Source organism: Protopterus annectens, chromosome 7.part1, assembly GCF_019279795.1.
Source record: "Protopterus annectens isolate FY-2018-M chromosome 7.part1, PAN1.0, whole genome shotgun sequence".
NCBI lineage: Eukaryota > Metazoa > Chordata > Ceratodontiformes > Protopteridae > Protopterus > Protopterus annectens.
The window spans coordinates 3,006,679-3,029,407 of record NC_056740.1 but is presented as its reverse complement, the minus strand read 5'-3'; the positions used below and the strand labels follow the sequence as shown (position 1 = coordinate 3,029,407).

Here is a 22,729-nt window from a genome sequence, read left to right as displayed (position 1 = left end):
GGATAAGAGAGTATACACCTCTGCAACCTTATTTATCAAAGCACTCAATTGTCAGTTCCATATGTTAAAATATCAACAACACACTTTGGAACAATTAAAACAGAAGATTGCTACCTCTCTTGACGGTGCCAACTCTAAAGAGCTGGCAGAATTACTACACTCTGCTGGTCAAGTGGCCAAGCACTCCTTACAATGTGGGTATGACGCCCTAGAAGCCTCTGGTAGGGCAACAGTGACATGATCTGTTATTAGAAGACATGCATGGCTGAAGGAACAACCTCTTCCTAATCATGTCAAGTCTAAACTTATTGATACACCCCCCAGATAAGGAATGCCTGTTTAGGGAAAAAGCAGAAGAGGTGCTTAAAAAGATGGAAGACTAAGCAAAATCTATGCAAACAGTAAAAGATTTCTTTCAGGTTCAACCACCCAGATTCAGCAGGAACTTCCCCTCTAAGCACTGGGCCTTCCCTGCACCCAGCAGACTGGGCCAAAGCAAGCCCTGCAGGGACAGGGCATCCAGACCCCTGTCCCAGGGCCAGCAAAGAAGCAAACAATGGACCACTTCTGCCTCTAAGGCAGGGAGTTCTAAGCCAAGCTTCTATGGTAAACACTCACAATGACTCTCCCTCCCCCTCTGCCCTCCTTTCACTCATCTAAAACTAGGAGGAAAGCGCACCCTCTTCAAGGACAATTGGGTCTCTATAACCAAGGAGCAGTGGGTATTAAAAATCATTTCTCAGGGATACAGATGCTTCTTCAACCAACTCCCATTTCCAAGAAGGTACCCAGACCTCCCCCCAAACCAGTGGGCAGAGGCTTTAAAACAGGTAAAAACACTGGTATCTAGGGGAGGCAGTAGAACCTGTCCCTCTGAATCAAACAGGAAAAGGTTTTTACTCCAGACTATTCCTTGTACCCAGACAAAAAGGCACTTGGCGCCCCATCCTGGATCTATCCAAACTGAACACCTCCTTGGTGGCCCACAGATTCAAAATGCTAACCTTGCAGCAGCTTCTGCCTATGCTCACACCAAATGCCTGGCTGGTGGCACTAGACCTAAAAGATGCCTACCTCCACATCTCCATCAGGGAATCGTGCAGAAAATTCCTGCGCTTCAGAGCAGGCAATCAGCACTTTCAGATGTTCTTTGTGTTTCACTGTTCAGTCATCACATTTGGGTTATTTGCCTGCAGGTAGCCCTCAGCCAGCCTGAATACCAGTCTCTTCAGAATTCTGCATCGGATGCTGTCTCCTCTTCCATGACGTCAGGGGTATAAAACATGCAGCCGACGCCATTATATCAGTCTTTCTTGCCATGTGGTGCCCGAAGCAGCAGCAGTTCACAAGTGCCGGTCGGCTGACTCCTGAAATTTTTGTTTGAGTTTCAGACCCGAAGTCTTCAAAAAAGATAAGTATCCCGTTGGGGATCCTTTTTTCTGGCTCTGTCAGAAAAAGTTATTTTTCTTGCCTGTGGAAAGCAAATACCACATAGAGATTTTCATTCTTACTGCGTCACCTGTTTAGGCCCAAACCACGACGCCCCTCACTGTAGGTTTTTTGCCTTGTTCAACGCCCAAACTATTTGTCATCAGGTTATTTTTCTAGCAAAATACTTTCGTTCTCGATCTCTGTATTCCGATATGGCTTCATTAAGCCATCCGACTGCCGATCTTCCGAAAAACGTAAGGATAGAAAGAGACCGCATAGGTCCAAGACTGCCGTTAAGCTAGTTGCCAGTCTGCCGGTACTCAGTGATGTGCTTTCGCAGCCCCTGATACCTGCTACTACAGATTCGCAGGCCTCTACTGAGACCCATTCGGAGTCCGGTATGCCGCGAGATGCTTCTTCGACTATGGAACCTGCAGATGCCTCTACCTTGGATGGGTCCAGAGCCGCTGTGCAGGCACTGGCTTCTGAGGGTATATTCAGGCCTACAGACTTTCATATGAAACCGACGGCATCGTTTTCAACTAGTACCAAATTCCTCAGGCCTACGTCTCGCACTACGCCTAGGAAACAGATGACCAAATCACTGACTCAGGCCCATATGCCTACAAAACAAATGCTTAGAATGGCTGAAGACCTTATTACCTTAATTAGGGGAAGCCAGCCTTTCCCCTCTGAGACCTAGAACCAATTTTCTTTCTGATTCTTCTGATCAGGAATCTGATATCTCTGCTCCTTCTGATTACCAGGATTTGCCCTTATCTACTTATGAGAACTCTGATGCAGAGGATGCTATTCCCTCTGCTTCCCCTCCAGAAGATTTTTTTTTTTTTTTTTTTTTGGTGAAACCTTGCATACCCCTAGGGAGCATTTTCGCTGGGAAAGCCAGGACTATTCGGAGTCCAAAAAGAGACTTGGGGAATTCTTACTCCTGCCTCATCACAGACCTCTAGCTGTCCCTCCTATTCTGGCTGTTGTAGATGATGTTTTTTTGGAATCTAGCCTTACCCCAGACACTTTACCTCCAGCTCCCAGAAAACCCGACGGGTACTACAGAGTACCGGACTCTCTCAAGTTCCAGAGACAATTTCCCAAGGACCTAAAGGCATTAAGGCTACTGCTGCCAAAAATCCTACCCCTTCTGAAAGAGATTCTAGACCTTCGACAGATGGGGTAAGAAGGTATAGACGTCTGCTACTCTGGCCATTAGGGGCGTTAAATTGCCAGTTTCATATGTTAAAGTATCAGCAACATATTATGGGTCTACTTAAACAGAAAATTTTGTTGATTCCTGACTGTGCTGAACACAGACTTGCAAGATTTAATGCATTCTGCAGAACAAGTTGGTAAACATGCCTTGCAATGTGGTTTTGATAGTTTAGAAGCATCTTGCAGGGCTGCTGTCACTGGGTCTGTACTTAGAAGGCATGCTTGGCTTAAGGAACAAAACTTGCCAGATCATGTTAAAGCTAAATTACTGGATGCACCCTAAAACCAAGACCACCTTTTTGGCAACAAAGTAGAGGAAGTCCTCAAAAGGATGGAGGAAAAAGCTAAATCTATGCAAACTGTTAAAGATTTTCTACAAGTACAGCCTCCCAGATTCAGTAGGCATTGGCCTTCAAAGAAGTGGTCCTTTCTAGTCCCTTCCAGGCCTTCTCAGTCCAAACCCAGGAACAGCAAACCACCAAGACTTCAGTATCAGACTACGCACAAATCTAAGCAGTGGGGGGCTCCCACTTCCAAAGCAGGGAGTAGTAAGCCACCCCCCTATGGAAACATGGCACAATGACTTAACCTTAACCGTTCCAAACCCTGCTCAATTACTTGCTCCCTTGGGAGGAAAGCTCGCCCTGCATGCAAAAAACTGGGAATTTATTACCCAGGACAAATGGGTTTTGAACATAGTTTCCCCAAGGACACAGATTCCACTTCCACACCCTACCAACCCCAAATGGTTGGTCAGACCCCCCCCCCCAGTCAGTGGGCTCAGGCCCAACAGCAGGTTCTCTCTCTTCTCAGTATCAGGGCTATTCATCCTGTCCCAGCATAACTAAGGGTGCAAGTTTTTTATTAAAGACTTTTTCTGGTACCCAGAAAAGAGAACTCCTGGCATTCTATCCTGGACCTCTCTATTCTCAACACCTTTCTGGTGGTTCCAAAGTACAAAATGCTAACTCTTCAACAGCTTCTTCCTATGCTAGCCAAGGATGCCTGGCGAGCAACCCTAGACTTAAAGGAAGCTTACCTGCGCATCGCAATAAGAGAATCCTGCAGACAATACCTACGTTTCAGGGCAGGCTCCATGCACTTTTAGTTCTTGGCACTTCCCTTTGGCTTATCTACTGCGCCCAGGGTGTTCTAGCTCCAGCCATTGCATTTTGCAGGCAGAGAAATATTCAAATTTACCCATACTTGGGCAATTGTCTGATTCAGGCAGAGAGCCAGGACTTGCTATTACAACACCTGGCATTTGTAAAGAAACTTCTAACCTCACTAGGGTACACCATCAACGAAAATAAATCACTCCTAGTACCCTGCCAACAGATTGTATTTCTGGGAGCAAGCTTGAACACATCTTCCCAGATGGCATTCCTCACTCTGGAGAAACAAGTTTGACAACCTACTTCAAATTATTGACCACAAAAACCCAGCTATCTGCAAGGAAAATACCGCAAGCTCTGGGTTTCATGGCCTCTTGCATTCTGCTAATTCCATATGCAAGACTGCATATGAGGAAACTCCAATGGTGTCTAAAAAGTCTGTGGTGTCAACATTCTCAGGACCTGGAAACAATGAATCTGAAGTAGGAGATTCATTTGTTTGCAACCTGTGGGTTATGGATCCGATATCGGATCCGAACCGGCATGGTTTTCCAGCTATGGATCCAAGCTCTCGGCTCCTCCCCTCACCCATAATGCCCTGCTCTCCCTACATGACCCCAGATCTTGTTTGCCGCGCTGGTGACCAGATTGGATTTCAGAGCTCTTCAGCTAAGTGTTAATTATTGCATTTTTCAGTGCTAAATTTAAAGATTTTCAGTTAGTTTTGTGTGAAAGTTGTAGGTTCCCTATCTTTATAGCTTAAAGTTTTTTAGTTTTTATAACTTTTAGTTACCCTCCCCTCGCTGGTGCGTAGTGTGTGTTTGGGCCTGTGTTTGCTTGGCTAGTTAGCCTTTACTTTCTTTAATTTTCAAGAATAAAGTAAAGTAGTAGTAGTATCCTTAGGATGTCTGAACCCCCTAAGGCTTTCTTTTCGAAGTGCTCCGAGTGTGGCCATAAGCTTTCCCCTGCTGATGGCCACACTCGTTCGCTCGATGCCTTGGGGTTGAACACCTCACTTCTGGATGTTCCATTTGTGCAGGGTTCAACCCCAGGGCATTGAAGGAGCGGAGGTCGAAGCTGGTCCTGGCGGGACTTTTGCCCCCGGACTCGGCTTCGGCCACTGCTCCTTCGGGGGGTACCGTGTCTACGGTTCCCTCCTCTCCGGCTCCCCCTCCTCCACCTGGGACTCAACCTCCCTCTAGTGGTTTGGAGGAGAGGGAAGCTAGAAAGAAGGACCGGAGGGAGAAGCACCATAAGCGGCGGGCTGAGACCTCTGTTTCGGCCCCGCCTGCCAAGCGGGCTTCTCCTCCGGCCTCCTTGTCTGCTGGTTCTCCCCCTCCTCTGCTCCGGTCTCCTGTGTGCTTCTCACCGGGACCTGAGGAGGAGGAGATCCGATCTCCGTCGAGGCTATCGAGGAGGCACTCAAGCTCTACCTCAGTAGCCTTGTCGAGATCCACGTACAGTTTATCTGATGCTGATCTGGACCGGATGATGAGAAGGTTCATCCAGGCCCAGATGCAGATGGGAGTGCTCTTGCCCCCCCCCCCCTCTGGGGGGGGAGCTCGACCCCTTTCTTTAAGCCTATAGCTCCTTCTCCGACCCGCTACCCGGGTTCGGAGCAGTTGGAGCCGAGCAGCTTCGGAGCCGGGGGTGGGTCGGCGCCGATAGTACTGGGTACTTCAGATCCGACCCTGCCCTCGAATGCTTCGGATCCGACCTCTCTGAGCCTGGATCCGAGCTTCGGATCCGGGGGGATCAGTGCTCCTTCGGCGCTGTCTGTGTCGGAGCGCACTGCCCCCTCGGATCCGAGTGCTTCGGTGCCGGCTCCGATCCACTCTTCGGATCAGAGGGGGAGCCGATTATCAGATCCTTTGGTCGAGGTCGGCTCCCCCTCGGCTTTTGATGTAGTGGAGAGGGCCCTGTTGAGGGTTTCCGGACCCCCGGCACTTGCTTCGGCTCCGTCCCGTGCTCCATCTGCACTGGGCCAGGCTTCCACCATCCGGCCACTGGGACAGCCCGCGCCTTTGCCCCAAGTTGTTCCTTTGGAACATGACACTGCTTGCGAGGGGTCCTCTGACAGCCCCCCGGAGGATGCCCCTCGCAAGCATACGTGCAAAAGGAGGCACATAGACTCCCCCGAGTCTCTCACAGAAGACACGGATTTGGAGGAAGGGGAAGGCTCCCCAAGATCACCCCCTGAGGATGTCTCCTTTGGAGACATCATGGAAATGCTTCGCATAAGGGGGGGTGGTCTGCCCCCAAGTCTTCCTCGGACGAGTCCTTGTTCTTGGAGGCATTTGAAGCGGGCCCGTCTACCTCTTGGGTGTCCCCTCCTGCCGACCCCCTGGTGGACCTGATTACCACCAGGGCATGGAAGGATCCAGACACCGTGGAGCCAATCCCAAAAAGGCCAGACCGTGTACTTAGTCCCCCGGCTGACCGTGCCCACTGGAGTAAGGGGCCTCCGGTAGATGCCATGTTAACGGCGGCAGCCACCAAGAGGGAACTTGCTCAGGAGAGCCCCTCAGTCCATCCCCCGAGCAAGGAGTCTCGGATGATGGACCGCTTGGGGAAGCAAATGTTTAGTTCAGCGACCTTTTCAATGAGGGCGCTGAACTACTTGGCACATGTGATTTAGGATGCAGCGCGATCTGATCAAGGAATACGCTGCATCCCCCCCCCAGAGTCCATGTCGGAGGAGGACAAATTGTTGCACTCCACCCGTATGGCCACTCTCAGATCTGTGACTAATACCTCTATGCGGTTACTGTCCCATGCTACGGAGGGAGCCGCTAGAGCCGCAGGGATAGGCCTAGTTACTAGACGTCAGGCCTGGCTCCGTCATTGCGATTTCACGGAGCCCTTCAAGGCGTCATTCGCGAACGCTCCCTTCGATGGTTCTGCCCTTTTTGGCAAAACTGTTCACGATACTTTGACCCAGAGCGAGAAGGATGGGAAGACGCTGTCTGCCGTCGGAATCCGCTTCTCTGTGCCCCAGAGGCCCTATTCTAGGAACCAAAAGGGCCAGAAGAAGATGTGGTTCCGGAAGTCGCAGCAGTCACAACCCGCTCCGGACAACCAGTCCTTCCGTGGCAGAGGAGGACAGGGAGGACGCCACCCCAGGGGCAAGAGGGGCTCCCAGGAACTTCGGGTCCAGAGAGCCTTTCTCTGAATGGCCCGCGCAGCAGCCCTGAAGGGTTGCCCGGCTGCTCCACTCTGGAGGCAGTCGGGGGACGTTTTTCGGAGCACCTAGCGGCATGGGAGTCCATAACATCAGACCGCTGGGTCCTCCGCATCATATCCAGAGGATACCGCATTCCATTTCATCACATTCCAAAATTGAAGTCCCTCCCCGACGTTCCACCCGGTCAGTGGGAGGCCGCTTTAGCAGAAATTGGCCATCTGCTAAAGAAGAGCCATCCAGCCCGTCCCCCCAGACCAGATCGGATCAGGGTTCTACTCCAGGTTCTTTTTAGTGCCAAAAAAGATGGGGGATCTAAGACCAATATTAGACCTTTCACTCTTGAACCTGGCAGTTCCCAAGGAGAAGTTCCGAATGGTTACCTTACAGTCCATTCTCCCCCTCCTGGGAGAAAATCAATGGATGTGCTCTATAGTCCTCAAGGATGCGTACTACCACATCCTAATGGACAGACGCTCCAGGAGGTTTCTCCGCTTCCGGCTGGGAGCCAGTCACTACCAATTCAGGGTCCTTCCCTTTGGTCTCACCACAGCCCCCAGGGTGTTCACCAAAGTATTAGCAGTGGTAGCGGCCCACCTGAGGCTTCAGGGGGTACAGGTCTTCCCTTACCTGGACGACTGGCTCCTCACCGCCCCAACAAGGCATCTACTGTTATTGGCGCGAGATTCCTTTCTCCATCTAGCTCCCCGTCTGGGCATCACAATAAATGTAGAAAAGTCCAACCTAGCCCCTACGCAGTTCATAGATTTTATAGGTGCCAGGTTAGACACGAGACGGTTAAGAGCCTTCCTCACTGCGGACAGAATTCAGAATCTGCAGCTCCAAGTGCGGGCCATCCTCCACTCCAGCTCAGTTCTGGCGGAGTTGGTCCTGAGGGCTCTAGGGTCCATGGCAGCAGCGATAGCTCTTCTTCCTCTCATCAGGTTCAATATGCGGGTCCTTCAATGGACACTCCTAGTTCAGTGGTCTTATCTTGCTCTTCCTATGCATCATCCCATTGCGATCAGCAAGGCTTGCAAGCGGTCCCTCCTGTGGTGGCTCCACTCACAACATCTCCACGGAGGCCGCCCCTTTTGTGCTTCTCCCCCTCTCGCCACGGTGACCACGGACGCCTCCCGCCTCGGATGGGGGGGCATTTTGCAGGCCGGACGGTCCAAGGCACGTGGAACGATTCAGAGACCTTACTGCATATCAATGTTCTAGAGATGAGAGCAGTGCTCTTAGCGTTGCAAGCACTACAGGGCTTTCTTCCCTTGGGAACTATTGCAATTCAGTCGGACAACATGTCTGTCGTCTGGTATATCAACAAACAGGGGGGAACCAGGTCTTACCCTCTTTGTCGAGAAGCCATGAGAGTGTGGGAATGGGCAATCTTCACCAACCGCTTTCTCATCGCAATGCATATTCCGGGTCGGTCCAACATCCTTGTGGACAAGCTCAGTCGCACCATTCTCTCCCCTTATGAGTGGTCTCTCAATGCTCAGGTAGCGAAACGCATCTTCGCACGGTGGGGAACTCCTTGTTGCGATCTTTTTGAGTCTCCCTCAAACACCAAGTGCGACAGTTTTTTCGCTCTAATCCCTCCTCCCGGAGATACCCCAAGAGACGCTCTGGTGCATGCTTGGCCCCCCGGCCTTCTTTATGCTTACCCCCCTTTGCCTCTGATGCTCCAAGTTCTTCAGAAAGCCTCTCGGTTGGGGTGCAGAATGATTCTCATTGCCCCATTCTGGCCTCGACAGATCTGGTTCCCTTTCCTAAGGTCTCACTCGGTGAATCCTCCTTCGATTCTAGATCCCATTCCGGATCTGATATCTCACCCGTCCCATCTATCAACCCCGAATCTGGACAACCTGAAGCTGACTGCTTGGCTGCTCCAGTTCCACTCCCGGTATTTCGTCTCCAGTTAAGGCCATCCTGGTAGCGGCTCATAAACCATCTACCAGGAAAGTTTACCGCAGCAAGTGGAAACGGTTCTCCATTTGGGCGGAGCGGCAAGGTCTAGACCCCTTCACAGTTCCCCTTCCTTTGGTGCTTGACTTCCTAACCACTCTTTTTAATGATGGTGCCAGCAGTTCCACGGTCAAAGTGCAACTTGCGGCAATTTCTCACTATCATATTGGTCAAGACTCCAGTCCACTGATGTCTGCCAAATTGTGTAAGATTTTTCTAAAAGGTACTTTTCTCCTCAGACCCCCTGTAAAGCAAGTGGTTCCTCCTTGGGATCTATCATTGGTTCTTCAGGCCTTGACCGCTCCCCCCTTCGAACCTGCGGCTACGGTAGATCTAAAATTTTTATCTTTCATGACTGCCTTTTTAGTAGCCATTACCTCGGCCAAAAGAGTTTCAGAACTTCAAGCCTTATCCGTTGAGCCTCCTTACTTGGTCTTTCATCCGGACCGTGTATACCTCAGGACCAACCTGTCCTTTCTTCCTAAGGTAGCTTCTGAAGCAAATATTAATCAATCCATTAACCTCCCTGTTTTCTTTCCTAAATATCAAAACAAAGGTGAATACAAGCTACATTCCTTAGATGTTCACAGGCAACTTAGATTTTATCTGAACAGGACAGCTGGTCATAGGCAATCCGACCAGTTGTTTATTTCCTTTGCTAAATTCAACTTGGGTAAACCAATTTCCAAAGTCTCCTTATCACGCTGGATTTCGCAGTGCATCTTATTGGCTTATCAAGCTTCTGGAAGGCCCGCACCGGAGGGAGTACATGCCCATTCAACCCGGTCAGTTTCCACTTCAGCGGCCTTTAAAGCTAGGATTCCTCTGGATGATATTTGTTCAGCAGCCACTTGGGCTTCATCTCATACCTTTATTTCCCACTACAAGTTGGATATTACATCTAGAGGTAGAGCATCCTTTGGCTCCGCTGTGCTCCGGAATATCCTTCCATGATGGCCGCCCAAGATTCGGGTAGCTGGGGACTCTGTCCCACAGGTTGCAGACAAATGAATCTCCTACTTCAGATTTAGAAGTTATGTACTCACCATAACGTTCCATCTGAGTAGGTGTATTCATTTGTCTGCAACCATACCGCCCTCCTATCCCCCTGGCCTTGTCAGTTTCCTGCATATTATGTGTTACCTTTTTTAGGGTATTTTTATTGTTGGCAAACTCGATCTGAGGTCATGTAGGGAGAGCAGGGCATTATGGGTGAGGGGAGGAGCTGAGAGCTCGGATCCATAGCTGGAAAACCATGCCGGTTCGGATCCGATATCTGATCCATAACCCACAGGTTGCAGACAAATGAATACACCTACTCAGATGGAACGTTATGGTGAGTACATAACTTCTAATTCCTATCGTTCCTTGTCTAAGGACAGAGGTTCTTATGGTGGGCAGAGGCCTGCTACCACAACAAGAGACTCCTTTTCACTCTCCCTCCTGCCGCCCAAACCCTAACAGACACATCAGACTGTGCATGGGGGGCTCATATGGCAGGGCAATGCATTCAGGGCAAATGGAACTAGACAGATGCTTCTGCATATCAATCAAAAATAAATGTTAGCTGTACAGAATGCTCTGACAGCCTTCGAAGACCTTATTCTTCCAGGACAACTATTGGTAAAGACAGACAACACCACAGTTATGTGGTACATAAACAAGCAGGGGGGAACCCACTCCTACCCCCTCTGCAGACTAGCCATGGCTCTGTGGAGCACAGCCTTGAGCTGCCAAATGCACCTACAAGCTCAATACCTGCCAGGCAAACTAAATTCACTGGCAGACAGCTTAAGCAGAAATCTCATGGACCCACACGAGTGGAAACTAGAACCCAAAATATTCAACCTCTTGAGGAACAAATGGGGGACCCCAGAGGTAGACCTGTTTGCCTCCCCTCAGAACTACCAATTGAACAAATTCTGCACTAGAACTCCCCACAGTCCAACTCGGAAAGTGGATGCCCTGTCCTTTACCTGGGAAAGCCTCTTGGTTTATGCCTTTCCCCCTCTGCCTCTCCTCTCGAAAGGTTCTACTAAAGATCAAACAGGACAAGCCAAGGACAGTACTGATCGCACCAGACTGGCCACGCCAGCACTGCTACCCCCTGTTGCGCAATCTGACACTGCTACAGCCATGGCACCTGCCTCAGACCCCTTCTCTACTGTCCCAGCAGGCGGGCCAGATTCTGCACCCTCCGCTTCAAACCCTGAACCTTGCAGCCTGGCTAATTCCATGAGCTCTTCTCTAGCATCCCTCAGTAAGGAGGTGCGGGATGTCACTCTGGAGGCAAGGAGGCCTAGTACCAGAAAATCCTATGCTGAAAAGTGGAAAAGATACTGATGTCCTTCAAGAATGCAACTGCAGTCCTGACATATGGATTGTCCTGCCTCAGGCAGCCCTTCGGTCGGCCGGATTCCCAAGTCTGGGTCCGGCGTCGGCTGATGTCGCCTCTTCCCCGACGTCAGAGCGGCTGGGGTATAAAAGCATCCGCCGACGCCATCTTCAGTCTTTCTTGCCGCGCGGTGCCCGAAGCAGAAGCAGTTCGCAAGTGCCGGTTGGCCAGCTCATGTGTTTTCAGATACCGAAGTCATCAAAAAGCTAAGTACCCCATTGGGGAACCTTTTCTTGCCTCAGCCGATGTCAGACAAAACTGAAAAAGTTAATAATTGTTTGTCTTGTGGTAAACATATACCTCATAAGGACTTCCATTCTTACTGCCTTCCCTGCCTCTGCCCAGACCACGACGTCTCGGCCTGTGCTGCCTGTGCTTGCTTCAACAAGCGCACTCTTAGGCGCCGGGCAGAATTTGCTGAAGACTTTTTTGGGGAAAATTACTCCTATATCATGCCTTCGGAACTTCCGACAGCGCACGTTTCCAAAAAACGGAAGGACCGGGACCGACCATCGCGGCCCGCAACTTCCACCGACACCACTCCTAAGCCTACCGCGAGTGTATCTGTCTCTTTGTAGGCGGTAATTCAACCGCTCCAGGCCGACGACACCGCTTTATCGCACACTTTGGTCCCGGAGGCTTCCTCGGTGCCGGTTGTTTTTTCCTCCTGAAACCGAAGCCCAAGATTTGCCTGACACCATACCGGTGGACAAAGTTACTCCATCACGTGGGGCAGCTAGGCCTCCTGTGTCTGTCCATCAAGGCCTACACACTTGCTAAGGCTGCCAGCCAGGCTAAGTCTCACCCTCCTAATTCTTTCTCAGACTCCCACTTCGGATAAACAGATCATGACTTTAGCTGCAGATCTAATTTCTTTAATCAGGGGCTCTCAGGCTCATCCAGACAGAGGTTCTCAGCCGCCTTCAGACAAAAGGCCTAGGGTTGAGCAGACAGATACCCTTTCTTCAGATGAAGCCTCTGGTGAGTCAGGCCTTTCAGATTCCCAGGAAGAACCCTTCCCGGCCTACAAGGATTCTGATGCAGATGAATCCATTCCCTCTGCCTCTCCTCCTGAGGATATTTCTTTCGGGGAAGTTCTACACTCCATGAGAGAGCATTTTCAGTGGCAGGGCCAGGACTTCTCGGACTCCAGGAAAAGGCTTCGGACCTTCCTTAAGTTACCCCAGCACAGGCCTTTAGCTATTCCCCCAGTGTTAGATGTATTGGATGATGTGTACTCAGACTCCAGTACTTCTGATTCTCTCCCTCCTGCTCCTGTCAAGCCTGACGGACATTATAGGGTTCCTGAAACTCATAAGCATCTCTCTAAGGCCCACTCTGTTGACCTAGAAAGTATTTCTCAGGGGCCCAACGGAGTGGCCACTTCCACGACCAAGAATCCTTTGCCCACAGACAGGGAAGCTAGGTCCCTGGAGAGGTGGGGTAAGAACGTTTATACCTCTACCACCCTTGCCATGAGGGCTCTTAACTGTCCTTTTCATATGTTTCAGTATCAGGATTTTCTGATGGATGATTTGCAGAAAAAGTTAGCCTCTCCTGAGCCTTTAGATAGAAAGGCTTTGCAGGATTTGGTTCATAATACTCAGCAGGTTAGCAGTCATTTTCTTCAGTGTGGTTATGATGCATTGGAAGCTTCATGTAGGGCAGCTATGACAGGGGCCGTCATACGTAGACATGCTTGGTTGAAAGAACAGTCATTGCCAGACCATGTTAAAGTAAAGCTTTTAGATGCACCTCTGGAAAAAGACAGGCTATTTGGTGCGAATGCGCAGGGTGTGTTGAAATCAATTGAGGAAAAGGCTAAATCAGTACAAACAGTCAAAGATTTCCTCCAGGTCCAGCCACCAAGGTTCAGCAGGAATTGGCCTTCGAAGAATTGGTCCTTTCCAGACACTGACAAGTTTCAAAGGGGAAAAAGCAGGTTTGCTCTAGGTAGAGGGCAATACCGAGGCTCCTACAGGGGCCGCCAATGGCAACCAACTAATCAGAGAAGTGGCGCAGGGACTCCCACTGCTCCACAGGGGCAATCACAATGACTTGTCTTTGACACCGCCGACCAAGGCTCAAGGGGAAGCTCCTTTAGGCGGAAAGTTATCGTTATTTTCAAAAAATTGGCACATTTTTACAAAGGACGGATGGATTTTGAACATAATAGACAAAGGTTACAGGTTCCACTTTCATACCTTACTAACAAGACAAGGCATGCCAAACCTACCACACAATCAAAGGGTAGAGGCACTCATATAAGTTTCAAAGCTGCTACAAATCAAAGCAATAGAAAAGGTTCCTCCTCAGGAACAAGGCCAGGGATTCTACTCAAGACTGTTCCTTGTCCAAGAAAAGAAAAGCAATGGAGACCTATACTGGACTTGTCCGCTCTAAACACTTTTCTCATTGTGCCAAAATTCAAAATGCTGACGTTACAGCAACTTCTTCCTATGCTGGGCAAGGGGTCTTGGCTGGTTACTCTGGACCTCAAGGAGGCATACCTGCATGTCCCAATCAGACACAGCTGCAGAAGATACCTCCGATTTCTTGCAGGGTCAGAGCATTATCAATTCTCAGCATTGCCTTTTGGCTTATCTACTGCTCCCAGAGTATTCACGAAATGCCTGGCATCAGTAATTGCACATTGCAGACTTCAGGGGATACAAATATACCCTTATCTGGACGACTGCCTTATACAAGCGGACAGCCAGCAAGCCTTGATAAGAAACTTGGACTATGTCATTCACTTACTACAGGCTTTGGGATACACAGTCAACATTCAAAAATCAAGACTACTGCCATCCCAACAAATAATTTTTCTAGGAGCCAAACTGGACACAAACTCACAAATGGCTTTCCTCACAGAAGAAAAACAAGAACAATTACCAGATTACTTCAAAAGCCTAGCAAAGCACACCCAGATGACTGCAAGGAAAATCCTGCAGGCCCTGGGTTTCATGGCATCTTGCATTCTCCTGATCCCTCTGGCAAGACTACACATGAGAAAATTACAATGGTACCTAAAAAGTCTATGGTCTCAACACAGCCACAACTTAGAAGCAATTATTCCACTCATTCCATGTCTACAAAAGGAATTTTTGTGGTGGGCACAAGCAAGCCAGCTAAACAAGGGCATGCCCTTCAACAAACCTCGAGCAAGCCAAACCATTACAACAGACGCCTCAGATCATGGATGGGGGGTGCACATGGAAGGCAGATGCATTCAAGGGCAATGGGCTCCCCGGGAATTGCATCTGCACATCAATCAAAAAGAGATGCTGGCAGTGATTCATGCACTCGAGGCCTTCGGAAAATTTCTTCAACAAGGCCATCTGCTAATACAGACAACACCACTGTTATGTGGTACATAAACAAGCAGGGAGGCACTCATTCTTACCCCCTTTGCAGACTAACAATGACTCTTTGGGAAAAGTCCCTGAAACTGAACATACAGTTGCAATCCCAGTTTGTTCCAGGCAAGGACAATATTCTGGCGGACAGTCTAAGCAGAAACATTATGGAACCCCACAAATGGATGTTGCATCCTGTCATTTTTTCACAAATAACTCATGCATGGGGAAGGCCGGACATAGACCTCTTTGCCTCACACCACAATCATCATCTGAAAAAGTTCTGCTCAAGGACAACACCATCCTCAAGCTTGGAGAATAGATGCTCTCTTCTCTAACAATCTATGCATTCCCGCCTCTACCATTAATGACCAAGGTGTTACTGAAGATCAAAGCAGAACAACCGAAAGGCATTTTGATAGCTCCAGACTGGCCACAACAACACTGGTACCCATTACTAAGGAGCATAACTCGCACCAAACCGTAGCCCCTGCCTCTATGGCCTCTGCTTATAACTCAGCACAATTACAGGACTGTTCATCCAAACCTGCAAACATTGCAACATAGGTTCATAGGTTCATAGGTTCATACTAGGCTATCTGCCCGAGGGCATTTACAAGCCTAGCCCATAGTTTTGTGGCTTACGCCACCCCTCTAGTATGGGGAACTATACCCATTATTTTGCTGTGCCTCTGTTGAGCAGTGACACTGAGGTAATCCCTGGGGTATATCTGCAACAGACAGATTGGAGGGTTACATGACTTCTCCCCATATTTCTCTCTCCAAAAAAGTTCGAGATCCTACTGGAAGCACGCAGGCCTTCTACCAGGAAAAACTTACTTAGCCAAATGGAAGAGGTTCAATATCTGGAATGCCAACAAGGGTCAGGATGCATTAGTAATGAACATCCCTCAGATTCTAGAATACTTGGCGGAAATGTTTCACAATGGCCTTTCATATTCTTCCATAAAAATACACGCTTCAGCAATTTCAGCAAAATACAATTGTGATCCACCTGTGTTTTCACATCCTTTGCTAAGACAGTTTCTAAGGGGGATAAAGAATATCAAACCTCCAAGAAAACCACCAGTGCCTGCATGGGACCTCAATTTCGTCTTGGAAAAACTAACTCTTCCTCCTTTTGAGCCAGCAGCATCTTCAGAATTGCAATTTCTCTCCTGGAAAACAGTTTTCCTGTTGGCAATTACTTCAGCAAGAAGAGTCTCGGAGATACAGGCCCTCATGGCAGTACCTCCATTTCTCATTTTTCATCAGGACAGAGTCTCTTTAAGAACCAATCCTTCATTCATACCAAAAGTGATATCCAGGGTTTCTCTAAACCAAGCAATTCACCTGCCTACCTTCTTTCCCAATCCTCAAAATAAAGGAGAAAAACTTCTGCACACTTTGGACATACACAGACACTTGTGCTACTACTTGGATAGAACAAAGGCCAACAGAAAGTCTGACCAACTATTTGTAGCTTACGCTCCTGGAGTACAAGGGAAGGCAATTTCCAAACAAACAGTTTCAAAATGGATTGGAAACTGCATCAGATTCTGCTACTCTTTCCATGGAAAAGGTGTGCCAGCCAATATCAGGCCACACTCCACCAGAGCTACAGCCACCTCCACAGCCTTTTTAAGAGGGGTGGCTACAAAGGACATTCTAGAAGCTGCTACATGGAGCTCCATGCATACATTTTCCAAGCATTACAACCTGCCTTTATATTCCAGATCCCGAGCAGGCTTTGCTTCTGCAGTCCTGCAGGGCATTTTAGCTACACCATCATTATCTTAGATCCTACCACCCCCAGCTTGGCTATGGTATTCAACCCATATGTCAGGACTGCAGTTGCATTCTTGAAGGACGTAGTACAGTTTTGTACCTACCATAAATGTAGATGTCCGATAGATATGCAACTGCAGTCAGGTTTTCCCTCCCTCCTACCCCTCTGTAATTATCTTCTTGGGTCCACTCCCCCCTTTTTCATATTAGCTGGGGATAGTATTTATGGAGTATCTGTTTATTACTGTTGTGCATGTCTGGAATTTTATCCATTCTCTAAATTTAGCCCTCCTTGGAGGGCACCTGGCATCTGGGGCAAGAAACACTGAAGAAGATGGCGTCGGCGGATGCTTTTATACCCCAGCCGCTCTGACGTCTGGGAAGAGGTGACATCAGCCGACGCCAGACCCAGACTTTGGAATCCGGCCGACCGAAGGGCTGCCTGAGGCAGGTAACCCATATGTCAGGACTGCAGTTGCATATCTATCGGACAGCTACATTTGTGGTAGGTACAAAACTGTACTTTCCTGGAGCCAGGCTCAAGGGATGGGCACGACGGTGCCCAGCGTACCTCATATTCTAGAGTACTTAACAGAAATGCTCCACAAGGCCCTGTCCTTCTCGTCAATTGTGATTCATGCCTCTGTCATTTCAGCTCATTATAATACTGAGCCACCCATTTTCTCTCACCCTTTGCTAAAACAATTCCGTAGAGGGGCCAAAAAATTTAGACCTCCCCCAGGAGAGCTCCCACTCCAGCCTGGGACCTTAACTTTGTATTGGAAAAGCTCACCCCCCCCCCCCCTTTGAGCCAGCTGCAACAGCAGAGTTAAAATTCCTTTCTTGGAAAACAGCTTTACTTCTAGCCATCACTTCAGCAAGAAGTGTCTGAATTACAGGCCCTCATGGCAGTGGGAACCCTTCATTATCTTCCATGTAGACAGGGTTTCCTCAGGACTAATCCTTCCTTTATGCCGAAGGTAGTGTCTAGTGTGGCCCTAAACCAGTCCATTCATTTGCCTACTTTTTTTTCCCTAATCTACAAAACAAAGTGGAACAGATATTGCACACTCTGGACGTGCACAGAAAACTTAGATTCTATTTGAACAGGACTAAACCTCTCAAAATCTGACCAGCTGCTAGTTGGCTTTGCTGCAGGGGCAGAGGGGAAGGCCATTTCAAAGCAAACCATTTCCAAATGTTTAGCCCATTGCATTAATTTCTGCTACAAGCACCATGGAAAACCTTCCCCACAAGGGGATAAGATCACATTCCACCAGGGCTGCATCTCCCTCTACGGCTGTTCTCAGAGGAGTCCCTATCGGGGACATCCTGGAAGCTGCTACCTGGAGCTCTGTACATACCTTCACCAAGCATTACCACCTGCCTATCTTTTCTAAATCCAGAGATGGATTTGCCACAGTAGTCTTGCAGGGTTTAATTGCTGGCCCTAATGCTCTTTAACTACCTCCTCCCTTCCTTAGCTTTGGCAATCAACCCAAATGTGATGACTGCAACAGTGAAACATGAATAACCTAGTACAGTTGTGTACACTTACCGTAAATGTAGATGTTCGAGTGTATTCACTGTTGCAGTCCTGGTTACCCTCCCACCAGCCCCCTGACTTCTCTTGGCTCTACCTTTCCTTCTTGTTTGGTATATATATATAATTTTTCATGTGTATTTGCTTTTTGATGGGGGTATACCATACCATATAATTGTTCCCTATTGTGGGGGCACCTGACATCTGGGGCAAGAAAAACTGATGTAATGGCGTTGGCTGCATGTTTTATACTCCTGACGTCATGGAAGAAGCGGCAGCATCTAACGCAGAAATCCGAAGACTCTGGTATTCAGGCCGGCTGAGGGCTACCTGCAGGCAGATAACCCAAATGTGATGACTGCAACACTGAATACACTCCATCTACATTTATGGAAAGTGTACACAACTGTACTTTCTCTGCACTGCCCTTTGGCTTGTCTACTGCTCCCACAGTATTCACCAAATGTTTGGCCCCGGCCATAGCATTCTGCAGACAGAGAAATGTACAGATTCACCCTTAACTGGACGGCTGCCTCATTCAGGCGAACAGTAAAGAAAAGTTGCTCCAGGATCTTCTTTGTTAAAAAAAGTCCCAACTCCCCTAGGGTTCACCATCAACGAGAACAAAATTAAAGCAAAACTCCACCAGGAACATTGTTTTCCTGGGAGCTGTGCTAGACGGAGCAACCCTTATGGCCTTTTTATTCCCAAAAAGCAGAGCTTCCTGCCTCTACTTCACCCAGCTGGCTTTCAGAAGTCACCTCACTTTGAGGAAGTTCCTGCATGCCCTGGGATACATGGCTTCTTGCATCCTTCTCATCCCTCTAGCCAGGCTTCACATGAAAAAGCTTCAGTGGTACTTGAAGAACCTTTGGTGTCAGTGCATTCTGTCCCTAGAGACCACTCTCCCACTGATCCCTTGCACAAGGGACAAATTTCTCTGGTGGGCAGAGGCCTGTGCCATGAACAAGGGTCTTCCCTTCATCCTCCACCCTTCCGGCCAGACCATCACCACAGACACTTCAGACATAGCTTGGGGTGCTCACCTAGGAGGCAGGTGTACCCAAGGCCTTTGGAATGCCCAGCAACTTCACCTACACATCAACCAGAAAGAAATAATGGCAACGCAAAATGCTCTGACTTCCTTCCACCTCCATCTCAGGCCAAGGTTCCTCCTTATATAAACAGACAACACCACAGTAATGTGGTACATCAACAAGAATGAGGGCATCCAATCTTACCCCCTGTGCAGGTCAGCCATGAGTCTGTGGCTCACAACCACCTCCATGGGGCCACACCTGATTGCCCAATACTTACCAGGATCAACAACACACTGGCAGACCACCTACGCAGAAGCTTACTAGACCCCCACGATTGGTACCTCCGCAGAGAACTCTTACTGCAAATCACCAAGGAGTGGGGGGGACCCCAGAGATGGACCTCTTTGCCTCGCACCTCAACCACCAGCTGCACAAGTTTTGTACCAGGGAGTATCACCTGGTGGTCAAGGTGGATGCCTTGACCTTTCTCTGGGGCTCCCTCTTTGTGTATGCATACCCTCCTCTACCCCCTTATTCCTAAGGTTCTGATCAAAATATGAAAGGAGAGACCAAAGGCTATCCTCATTGCTCCAGATTGGCCCAGACAGCATTGGTACCCCTTACTATGCAGTTTGACCTCACAACCTCTGAAGCTGCTTCCCCCAAGTTCAGACCTCTTGACCCAGGAGGGAGGGAAGGTACTGCACTCAGACTCTCAAACATTCAGCATGGCTCATGGACTAAAAACTAACAAGACATCACTGTTGAGCAGACAGGTCCTGGACATCATCACACAGGCCAGAAGGCCCAGCACAAGAAAATCTTATGCAGGAAAATGGAAAAGATTCTGCTTCTAGAGGGGCAATTCCTCCCAACATTCCATTCCTCTCAGCCTGAATTACTTAGCAGAGTTGCTTAATTGTGGCCTCTCCTTCTCCTCTTTTAAAATCCATGCCTCTGCCATCTCTGCCCATTATGATTCAGACACACCCTTCTTCTCTCGTCCTTTGATTAAGCAATTCCTCAGAGGTGCTTCTTATATGAGGCCTCCCAAAAGACCTCCTACTTCACCCTGGGACCTGAATTATGTGTTAGAGAAACTAGCCTTACCTCGTTTCGAACCTGCCAGTTCCAACAGAATTGAAATGCCTCTCTTGGAAGACTGCCTTCATACTAGCTATCACCTCAACCAGAAGCGTCTCAAAACTTCAAGCCCTCATGGCTGTCAAGCCCTTCATAATTTTCCATGCAGACAGTCTCCCTGAGGACTAGTCCTTCCTTTATGCCCAAGGTGGTATCTAATGTGACCCTTAACCATGCCATACACCTTCCTCCCTTCTTTCCCAACCCTCAAAAAAGGGGGAAAGAATTCTACACTCACTAGACGTGCACAGACAACTCTGAAACTATCCGGACCACACTAAGCCATTCAGAAACACTGACCAGCTTCTGGTAAGCTTTGTCCCAGGGGCAGAGGGGAAGTTCATCTCCTAACAAACAATTTCCAAATCTGTTTTACACTGTATCCATTTTTGCTACAGACTACATGGGAAACCCATCCCTAAGTCAATCCGTACCCACTCCACTAGGGCAACCTCCACTTCCACTGCCTTCCCCAGAGGAGTACCTACCAGGGACATATTGGAAGCGGCCACCTGGACCTCTGTCCATACCTTTACAAAGCATTACCGCTTAACTCTCTTTTCTAAGTCTAGGGCAGGGTTTGCCTCTGCAATATTGCAGGGTCTCCTGACCCATACATAGGACTCTACCTATCCTTCCACCCTTTACCTCAGCTTTGGGAATCCTCCCACAGGTGATGACTGCAACAGTGAAACATGAAGAACATAGTACAGTTGTGTACACTTACCATAAATGTAGATGTTCAAGTGTATTCATTGTTGCAGTCTTGGTTTCCCTCCCTCCATCCCCCATTTTGCATCTTCCCTCTAGAGGGACACAGGCTTCCCAAGGTGGCTTTTAGCCACCAGGACCATTACTTTCTTTTCCCTTGTGCTTCTCACGGGTTAGAGCAAGAAAAACTGATGTGATGACATTGGCTGCCTTGCTTTATAGTACTGATGACTTGGCATCAGACAACAAGTGACAGCAGCCGGCACACAAAAACATTGACTCTGGTATTCAGGCAGGTCGACTGCTACCACAACAGGGATAACCCCCCACACACACACACACACAGGTGAGGACTGCAACAGTGAATACACTCCATCTACATTTGTGGTAAGTGTACTCAACTGTACTTTCTGCATGTGTGACATGTTAGAGGTACAGATGTATATTTTATGCAAATGAACTTGCCATTAGTTAAAAATACTTTGTTATGCTTTTAAGAGTATGCCTCGTCAGCTGTATAACTGTTCTTGAGAGACTGAAGTAATGATGGTTTGTCTTCCACGATAGATCCGTGTGAGAGATGATGCAATGCCCTTTGCTCACATTGCCATCGCTGTGGAAGGAGCCAGTTGGACTAACCCTGATCTCATTCCTCTCATGGTAGCAAACTCCCTTATTGGCAGTTTGGATCGCACTTATGGAGGTGGCAAGGTAAGATAGAAAATTATTCTTGGTAATTTATTATTTGCATAACTGATGCGTCTTCTGCAAGAGCACATTTGCAAGTGCAAACTGTGAGACATAGTAAATGCAGTCTAGCTGCAGTTCCACTATATGTTTTGGCCGTTGATGCAGTGCACCATAATTCATATGTTCTGTGATAGCTGAAGTAATGTATTTATTGAATTTGAATGCACAAGTTATAACATTGTGTGTTGTATTTTTGGCTACCAAGTCTGACAGCTGAATTTTGTACTTCAAGATGACTGTACATAGGAAAAAACATTACATAGAACAGAAATTTGTTGAAGAGCTGACACGTTAAAAATGCATGAAAGGGAGAGAAAGTGCAGTATCAGCTGTTCTAAATGTATGTTTAACATAGTGGAGTTCCAAAAATAAAAGATAACTTACAAATGTAACTGTGTACTAGAAGAAGCAGTAAAGGGGGGAAAAGGCATACAGGAACCTCCACAACCCTAACTGAGCTCCTGAAGATCCAAATCACCCGTAACAAATCCATATACTTCACTACTCATTACTTATTGCCATTAGTGTTCCCCAAAGGTCATGGAAATTGCCTTAATACCATTGAGGGGTTAAATGCAAGCCAAATACTTCTTGCTATGGGATTGATATTACACAAGCATTGACTGGCATGAAATTATCCAAACATTGACTGGCACACTTAAACATCTAAAAATTGATATGGTCAACATTTCCTTTTCATTAATACCAATGCACTGGAGCAAATTGTAAAACTATTCACTTGATGTTCTGTTGTCTTTGACATGGTCCTTAGTAACCTAGCACCTGCCTGTACTCCCGCAGGCATCTACTCTTCCTTGTTTAAATCTGATTAGAAATGAATTGCCTTCTCAGTCAGGTTTAATATCACCTCATCACCAAATGAAACCAGTGTTAGGTCTTCTCCAGGGCAAATCTACTTCAGCTTGTTGAAGACTTATGCAAAATTCACAACAATACCCTGTAAATGGTACCTATTTGAGAGGGCTGCTACCTTCACCTCCAGTAACCAAAAATAAATGGAAAGTACTTCAGAATTGGCATTTATTGAAAAACTGAGCGCTTTTGTCTACAAAGT

The 22,729-nt window shown here is 48.1% G+C and overlaps 1 protein-coding gene across 1 annotated transcript in view; it reads left to right on the top strand.

Annotated features, from left to right (window-relative positions):
• The window catches only part of LOC122807612 (cytochrome b-c1 complex subunit 1, mitochondrial), a 712,697-nt gene that overhangs the window by 274,383 nt on the left and 415,585 nt on the right, over nucleotides 1-22,729 (top strand). Inside the window, exon 8 of the mRNA XM_044078521.1 lies at nucleotides 21,472-21,615. Coding sequence (XP_043934456.1) covers nucleotides 21,472-21,615 — 144 coding nt within the window. The remainder of the gene's footprint in view (nucleotides 1-21,471; nucleotides 21,616-22,729) is intronic.